Consider the following 9,489-nt stretch of genomic DNA (forward strand, 5'->3'; position numbering starts at 1 on the left):
CACAAATTAAGCTGGAGACTATATATTGAAACAGTCAGGAGGTAATCTCAAGAAGTATCAGAATTGGTTTTTGCCTCCTTCAAAACAGCAGGTCCTCCAAGACCAGACTTGGATTTTGCATCTGAAAGGTGAAGGACAAGGGTTGTATAAACCTTTGTGGCAACTACTTGTGATTTGGCCTCTCTCTCAAACACCACCTTGTTTCCTAGGCAAAGCATCCCACTGGTTAAGTCATTTTACTATTTGACAGTTGTCCCTTGATGGTTTCTTTCTGCCCAGCAATATTTCTGCAAGTATCACACATTTAAATTATATCCCATGCTGGAAAAGTGATTTTAGAGCAATAAAAAGCATTTTCTGGCTCCAGTTAAAAGCAGATGGAGGTCCTCTGAAGTACTTGTAGAGTCAGAAGAAACTCCAGGGCTCCAGAAGCTATGGTAAAAACTATCTCCTTGTTCTAAACACATCTCTTGGGTGACCCTGCAAACATACCTGTTGTTTTGGGGATGAAAATGAGCCAGTACCATAGGTGGGTAGAGTCAGCACAGCTAAAAGGTACAGAGCTGGTATTTTTATGTATATCTCTTAAGAGTTCTGGAGTTCTTTATAGGAAAATGAGCAAGATGTAAGGCTGAACTCAAAAAATCAGCAGTTAGAGAACACAATTACGACCAAATATCCATGTCCCAAAGTTTGCAAGAAGGTAGAGACCCACATGCTGTTTCTACCCTCCCACTGCACTGCAGTCTCATGACAGCAAGAGGCAGAGCAGACTGAAATCCTTCATCCAAGTGTCTTTGGGAGGTTAGAGGGAGGGTGATGAGTGGAGTCTTCAAGAAAGCAGGGATGGTGCTGGTGGACTTGTGGCGTCCGCGGTGCTGCTGCAGAAAGGAGCGAGAGGGAAGAGCACGGAGCTGATGAGTGACCAGACGGTGCCCTGTTTCTCATCCCCACAGCCCTCCACCTCTTCGGTCGCCTCAGATGAGAAGGTTGACTACGTGCAAGTGGACAAGGAGAAGACGCAGGCGCTGCAGAGCACCATGCAGGAGTGGACTGATGTGCGGCAGTCCTCGGAGCCTGCCAAGAGCACGAAGCAGTAGTGCCTGCGGCGGGCAGCGAGACAGGAAAATGTCCTGTTGGTTTTCCCCAGCTGCGGCCCCGCTGGGCAGCCATATCCACTTGGGCTGGATTTCTAAGACTTGTCTGTGGAGGGGAGGGGGTGTCATTGTTTTTTTTTTTCTCTTAAAACAAAACAAAACTTAGTTTCAGGGGAAGACTTGGCAGATACTGTTTGCCGGTGATAAAGACCAACTATGTTCGGTGGCTAGGTTTGTGCTTTAGCTGCTGGATGCACTATCCAGGAACTTTGACTTAGCAATACCATTTTTCACCCTACACATCTTTTCCTAACAGCTATTAAAGCCACCTTGTATGTGCTAACACTGCATCATCTCTCCCCGTCTTCTTCCACATTGTACCCTAAACCATGCCACGCAGGTTTGCAGCATCTCCCATAGGATATCCTTCCCCAGCTCTGATTCTCCACTCCTTATGGTTGTCCTCTTCTCTGCCTCTTCCCAGTCCCAAAACCGAGCAAGGACCATTGCTTTTGAAATCACTTTTGTTGTCCTGTCTCTTGTAAATAATATGCTCAAAACCTCCGAGGGCTGTTCTCCTCCTGGCTGGACAGCCCCCGAGGTTTTGGTTGGGGTTGTTAACCTTCAGGAGCTTGACGAGCATCCACACCATCCCACTGAGCTCACTTAGGAGCCCAGAACTTGCCCCATCATACACACACATGCACACCATCACATGCTCACATGAGTTTGTTGGGGTGTCTTCTGTTTATATTCTCCCATCATCTCTCAAAGTCAGTGGGCTGGAGAGAATGGCTTTGGAAGGGGCTGGAGGGATTGGCTTTGGAAGGCAGAATTTAAGCACTGACCCACCGCCTGTCTAAAACCAATTCCTGTGAGTCTGACCCTAAAACCCAAAATTTGCCTTTTGTGGCACCAAAAGAAGCCCATAGAGTGAGAAACCTACATCATGGCCATTGTGAGAAGCTCTGTGGTTGAGTATGAGGGGGGAAGGGAGGCTCTGGAGACCCTGTGTATGTGGACTGGCACAAGGATGAGTGACAAGAAGGGAGTGGAAGGCTGCTGCAAGGACTGGGAGAAGGCAGGTGCTGTACTGCAGAGGTTGGGTGAGGAGGTCTGGTGGAATGTTTCTTGGGAGAAAGAGGAGTAATTGAAATGTTGGTTGATGGTGAGGTCATAAGCTTGGGAAGAGGCTGGTCAGGAGAGTCAGGGCAGGGCATTTCAGTATGAGCTTTAAGGTAGCATTGTGGTTGGTTTGTGGAGGGTGCAAAAGGCCGAACTGTTTTCCCCCCATCTTCAGCAATGTTTCTTCAACACAGAAGTGGGGCTTGCTGACATTAATGACCCTGTGCTCTAATTATGGGTGGGTGTCTGCCGTTGTCCCTTGCCAGCATCCTTAACACATCCATTGGGATCGCTCACCAGGCAGCTGCTGAGCACAGAGAGAAGGACGAGACAGTTTAATACAGAGATAATAATTCATGATCTCATGAAAACAGGAAGAACTAATGATTGCCATGGAGCAGCCTGATTGCCAGACAGCAAGCGCTGACACGAATAAACAGGCTGACCGCAAACCAAGAGACAAATGAAGGAGACATTAGAAAGATTAGGTAATAATATTTATTAAATAGCTGGAGCTATTCTTTCTGCAAGCTGAACCCCTCCCAGTGCTGTGGGCTCTGTGTTCCAGCAGCACCACCAAGTTATATTGATTATTAATGCTTAAGCATTAACACGTTTGCTTAATCTTGGTCTGAGCTTGGAAAGGGCCAGGTGTGACCTACATGGGGATAGGATACCAGTCCTTTAAGGGCTGTGTGCTGCTGTGTGCTGGTAAAATAAGTCCTGAACTTCCAACACCATTTTGTATTTTCTTCTCACGTGCCATGAAAGGGAGGGATGTTAATGGAAAAGCTCTGACAACCCTGTTAAGACATTGAAGTGTTGGACTTATATAGAAACAATGAAGAAAATATCTTAATGTTTATGCTAAAAATAGTAATTACTATTTTTAGAAGGGGAAAAACCCCAAAGCCTCAAAGGGGAAGATTTAGCACAGTTAGATGCTTTCTGAAGGTCAGGGGGTGTGTTACAGCCTTCAAGGGCCATTGGCCCCCTTCTGGGGGCTTGTACACTTGCCTGGTGAGATGACGAACTAAGACTAGAATGCAGTACTTCATATTTCTATTGCCCCTTTCATCTCTGCATCCCAGGGGAGACTAAGCATTGGGCTTGATCCAGAGCCCACTAACGTGTGCATTCACCCATCTGGGAGAGAGCTCCCCATCCTCACCAAAAAGAATGTGACTCTGCTAGGAAGCTGTTTTCCTATTTCTTCTTCTAAGCTGTTAGCTTTAGTGGCAAGAGGGAGAACACAGTGGGTTTAAATGCAATTTGCTGAGAGGGCACCCTGTGCTTCTGCACTGGGACGAGGTGCATCCAGTGCCCACTCCCACATTTAATCCAAGGCATTAATTAAGACTGGAAAAGCCTTTTGTGGTACTGGAGAAACTAGTCCCTTTTCTCCACGTTTCACAAATGTCTTTGTTCTTGGGGCAACCACTGGCATGGGATAGCTCTTTTTCCAGGCTCATTGTGTTTTGGTAATTTGCTCTCATGAATATCCCCAGTAACTGGTCCATTGCATTTGGCAGACTACAGACCAAAACAGCCCAAAAGTAGCTACTTAACAACTGCTGGTTGCTGGCCTCTCTCTGCTTTGCAGTGAATTCTGTGTTTTCACTGAAACAGATACATTCCTCTAGCATTTCCCCTGCAAAGCACCAAGCAAACCACACCACCAAACTAAGCAGAAGCCCACAGACTCTGTGCCATATAGACATGACTGTATCAACCCCCCCTGAAAACATTAAGTAACCAATGGCTTCAGTGGAAACAGTCACCCATGATGATTGCCAAGCTGATTACAGCAGTCCCTGGTGATTAATATTTGTGCAGTATTTAGTCTTAAACCATATTGAAAAGCAGCTGCTTTAATTACACAGACTGCCAAGAACTTTGTCCTGAAGGCATTGAGTTTATCACATCCACTTTATACTTGGATTCTCAAGTATGACAGGCTCCTTTGTTAGAAATAGGTATTTAAGGAAACTGAGAACATTGCAAATTATTAATTTTAATTGAAATTAAACTGGCTTGAGCCTTCACGTCAGAGCCTGCTTACAGCTCTGTGGTCTGATTTAGAAAAGGGATGTGTTTGCATGTGTGTGTGCTCATGAAGAAGGGTTGTCTCTGGGAAAAGCATCATGACCTCAATATTTAGTTTCATGAAGCACCAGGTCCATGGCTCAGAGCTTTTCCCAAGCTTGAAAATGACTAAGAAGATGGTTTTAAAGGCAAAAGTCTCCAAAAGTATGTATCCCTTGCTGTGAGTGTGCAAATGCTGCTCACCATTCCTCTCTCTGGTGAGATCTGTGAGCTGCCTTGGAGCCGATTTGCTCTGAACTGGCATTTGAGTGTTCAGTGGGAAATACATTTCCAGCTCTAAATGGATGCCAGGCTTAGTCTTAGTCTCAAGTTGGCGAAAGAAAATAATGTGTGAGCACAGACTGTGCCAGGGCAAAGCTGAGAGTCTGGCAGATGGGGCCAAATGCAGAGTCAGAAACAAAAGGTGGGGAAGGCTTGGCTTGTCTGGGAGCTAACTGGGATGGATTTGAACTCTGGGCCACCAGCCACTGGCAAGGGTGAGATATGGGAGAACATGAGGCAGGGACAAGAGAAGGCAGGGGGGTTTACCATTTACCATTAAGGTTCTCACCATGTGCTCCTTTGGCCGGAGTCTCGAGTGAGGTATGCAGAGATTGTGGGTTGTGGAATGCTCAGTAAAAGCCATGCACTGGTGGGAGTGGAGCTTCCACCACCCTTGGGCATTTCAGTCTCAAAGTGTTCGTCCTGCCAATGTGATGCCTGTGCTCTGGTGTTCAGGCATGCTTGGTCCATTCACCCAGCTCTGAGCTGGGCTGGAGAAACCCTACAAGAAACGTGTGGAGATCAGCACATGCTGGGAGACATCTTGCTGAGGGGCTTCTGTGAGCTGTTCATAGGGCAGCAGTGCCATGGTTTTACAGGGTTGTCCCTTGAGGTGCTATCTTCATCCTTGGAGCTTTTCAAGACCAATCTACATCAGATAGCTGACCCTGCTTGGAGCATCTCTTTCACACTGAGACCCTGTGCTGCCAGGGTTGAGTGAAGACTCCTCCATGTGAGGGAAGGGGCCCAAGGGTTTGCCTAGAGCCCTGTAACATCCAAAACAGGGACAGGGCCACTTCTCTGGCCATGAAGCCAAGTGTCAAGGCACACAACTCAACCCCTAAGGCCATACTCCCCAGTGAGAAGACCTAATCCACACTGGGCCATCCCTTGCACCTGGGAGAAAGCTGGCTGGCCCAGAACAAGTCATCCAGGACATGGACAGGCTGTTCCAGCAACTAGGAGACAGCTTGAATCTGTAAATTTGTTAGGCTAGATCCAGAGCTCTCAGAAAACCCATGCCATCACCACACCTTGGCATACCTGGAAGAGTAGGCTTGTTTTGGCTATCCAATGATCATAGCTCCTTGGGTGGGGAGGAGGATACAGCCATGTCCCAGTCCTATGGAAGATGTTAAAATAGTTCCCAGGTCCTGTCTGATCTTTCTGGCCTAAGAGGCAAGTAAAAGGATGGTTTTCTCAAGTCATGCTTGCACTGTGTTGGTGTTTTCCTACCTGGTTATGTAAAAGTTCCATTCCATGTAAAAGCTGACACCCACACTGTGTGTGCCACTGGAGGGGATGCTGTCTAGATGAGATGGATGCAGTGGAGCTGTGATTATGGAGAAGCCCTAGTTCTACAGGAAGGGGGAATGGCAAAGCCATAATCCTGGCACCAGCCAGAGAACACACATGGCTGTCAAAGAGCCATCAAGGAAATCAGAGGAACCAGTCCAGCATCAAATCACAAGGGCCAATAACCCAATTTAGGGCCTCTGATGAGTCTGTCTCTTCTCTGTCCAGCCTTCCCACATGTACACAATGATCTTGCAGCTGTTAATGAGGCTCTTGCAAGTCAAGATGTGCACTTTTTCATCGTGATTCCTCCTTGGCCTGGAGCAGTTCAGCCCTCTATCAGCCTGTCCTTGGTGTCTCATCATTGTAGTCACAATTTTATCTCCTTGTTCACAACTCCTAGTGTTGTTCTGTTGATCAGGTTGATGATTTAGTGTTTACTCTTGAGAAAAGTTGATATGTAGCAAGGTGTCACAATATAGCTGTCCCCTTCCAGCCCACGGCCAGCTGGTCCTGGTACGTGGTGTTCAAGTTTTAACACCAGCCAGTAACATCTGGGCCCCATGGCTACATCTCTAGAAAAGCTTCTCAACAGACTTGCTCCAAATCAGCAGGCTCTTAATTTTTGATGCAGCCCATTTCTAACATGTAATGGGTTCATTTGTAGGCCAGTGGGTTGACCATATGGGAGAGGTTTGCCCCGAGACCAGGAGATAAGAAACCATCATTTTTATTGTCATTCTCTGGGTGACACCACACTGTAACTTCATGTGGGACAAGAGGGTTCATGTGAACTCTGTATCCTGCTTTTTCTCCGGCTTGTAAAATGAAGGTTTTTAGTACTTATTTCCCCACCTCACAGATGTGTCATGAGCTGTAATTAGTTGACATCTAATAATGCAAAGAGCTGTTTTGAGTCTGCAGGCAATGGCTGGGCAGCATGTGGTGCTACCCTGTTGTCATGCCCAGCATCATACACAGCACTGGAACATCCCACTCTGCAAAACTCATTAAAAACCCCTTCTTCCTTAATTACCCAAGGTGAAAAAAAAACTTGGCAGGATTTTCTTCTGAGTGAGGGTGGTGGGGGAAATACCATTTGCACAGTTTTCAGTGTTCTGCTGCCACATTGACGCTGAAAATAACATGTTTTGTATGAGAGCAGTTTGGACGTGGAGGTTGAACCACATTGCAGAGAGGGGAAGGGAGCAGGACCCTAGGCTCCACAGGGAGCCTGTCGATGAATCCCATAGGGTTAGGACCAAACCTTTAGAGTAGTTAGATCCCACTCAACCCTGCCCTTGGCAAAGTCAATGTGTCCCCACTGACTTGGGGCATCATTGTGTGGGAACAGACTCAGTCAAATTAGGGTAGTTTTCTCCATTTGTTTATTAACCTGCTGCGAGGAGGGGTTGGAGCCCCAGCTGTGAAGCTGTTGCGTCAGCAGCCGATTCGCAGGGATGTTTTGTGTGTTTCAAAGCCTATGACTGTTCTTAAAGAGGAGTATTTTTAATTTTTTGATTTCCATTTGTAGAAGGAAGGACAAGAGTAATCTGTGGCAAACTGTACAGTATGTGTCTTCTTGTGGTGTCACTGTTTGAATGGTTATTGAGTTTTCAAATCACTGTGGACAGCTAATCACTTAAGTTATTAATTTATTCTTTGGGGGGTTGTTGTTTGGTTTTTTTTAAAGTAATTTGAAACAATTATTTATCCTGTAAATCAGTCTTGAGTGAAGCCTAGATAATACTTTTTTTGCTGTTAATAAACATGGTACATGCCTGACGTGAAGGTGATCTCATTTTTAAGTACTGTATATGCAACAGAAAAGCAACAGGAAAATAAAAGAATGATAATAAAAATACATATTTTCCTGGTGATTCCCAGCATGGATTCATAGCAGAGAAAGAAATAAGCAGATCAAGTTTGATTATGCAGCACCTTTAAAGCTTTCAGAGCATCTTCTCAGGCTGTTTCCCATGTGTCTCCTACCAGCTTCAAGTGTTCTGTATGGGTAATGAGGGCCTTTAGGATATAGCTAGGGTTTTTCCTGGTACCAGAACCCAAGCCATGTATTTTTAAGCTGCTAAATTGAATTTCATACCATATATCTGCTCTGCTGCATGCAGTGTGAGGACAAATGCTGCCTTCCTCACCCAGCTCAGTACCTGTGAACCTCAGCTCAGGACACCAAAGCCCCCAGAGAACCTCAGCAAAATGACAAATCTTTTTCTCCAGAGTTAAAAGTTCGGCCCTCTCTTTAAGATTTCCTGTTCCTGTCTTATTTTAAAAAAAGACAACTGGGAAAAGACACCTCCCCTAGGCACAGCTCCTGTAACACCTATTTTAGACAAGAGTAGCATCATCTCACATCTGCAGCACATGTGGAATCCCAAAGCAAGAGCTGAGGACTCCCCTAGGCTCTCCTTGACCAGAGGCATGTATGACAGACAAAACAAGCCATACTGTCCACATATACTACAGCATATACTTTATCAATATGTCATATGCAAAAATGACTGGCATTACTAACACTAGCATCAACATAGCATATACTGTACAGATATACTATATATATACTATAATTGGTGTAGCACAGATAATAATACACTGCACTCATACTATACTGGACTTCTGTGAGGTCTTTAATACGGTCCCTTTTAACATTCTTAGCTGTTAATTGAAGAGTTTGATAGATGGATGGACCATTAGATGAATAAGGAATTGGCTGGATGGCCACATTGGAAGAGCTACAGTCAATGAAATGACTCAGTGTCCAAACCAGCAATGACTAGTGTTCCTCAAAGATCTGTATTGGGACCAGTACTATATTTAATATCTTCCTCAAAGACATAGTAGGATTGGCTGAGTCCAAAACAGAAGTCTAATGCTAATAATTGGAGGAAATTAAGAGGGGCTAAACCATTCAACTTCATTACACCACTGACACTCTCCAGGCTGCCATCCATGCTGAGAACTGCATGCTGTTTACCTCTGCTCATCTCAGAAAATCTTCAGGAAAAAAGACATTCAGGAAAGAGCTTATCTATGATACAGCCATTTTCCATTTTGGTTTGACTATCTGCCTTCATTACTTAGATTATGACCTCATCAAGTTAAAGACAGCCTCCTACAAAAACACCTTACAGCAAACAGCACAGAAAATGCCTTCAGGTGATATACTCCAGAATAAAGAAAGGAGCTAGCATGACAGCAACAGGAAAACTTTTGGCAACCTCTTTGAACAGGAAATAAGTAGAAGTCTATTAATAAAACCAGGAAACACTGTCCTTTCTCTGTGACACTTCAGCTTTGGGTCTTCATTTATTACCTCTCAGCACCTGACTTAAAAACAACAAACACACTCCACTGCTCATGTACAAGGCTCAGCTATTAGTATTGTGATCTTCTGGAGGGCACACAGCACTGCACTGAGGTTCCCATTCCACCTCTGCCCAATCCCCTCTTCCAAGCCACCACTCTGCAGGACTGCCCCATGTCCTAGATGATAGCTGCCTCAGCTTCTCCATCTCTTTTTTGACCCATCAGCTCAATATCAATGAATAAGACAATCATAAATAAGACTGCAATAAGACACTGAGTC

The 9,489-nt window shown here is 45.3% G+C and overlaps 1 protein-coding gene across 3 annotated transcripts in view; it reads left to right on the top strand.

Moving 5' to 3' along the window:
• The window catches only part of GAB2 (GRB2 associated binding protein 2), a 93,837-nt gene extending 86,167 nt beyond the window's left edge, over positions 1–7,670 (top strand). For all 3 annotated transcript variants that reach the window (XM_005516150.3, XM_014249591.2, XM_014249586.2), the window contains exon 10: positions 957–7,670. In XM_005516150.3, coding sequence (XP_005516207.1) covers positions 957–1,100 — 144 coding nt within the window. In that variant the 3' untranslated portion in view covers positions 1,101–7,670. The remainder of the gene's footprint in view (positions 1–956) is intronic.
• Positions 7,671–9,489: the final 1,819 nt, after the last annotated feature.

This window comes from Pseudopodoces humilis, chromosome 2 (assembly GCF_049639895.1).
Source record: "Pseudopodoces humilis isolate 2021_Gansu_Grassland_sample_001 chromosome 2, ASM4963989v1, whole genome shotgun sequence".
NCBI classification, from domain to species: Eukaryota; Metazoa; Chordata; class Aves; order Passeriformes; family Paridae; genus Pseudopodoces; species Pseudopodoces humilis.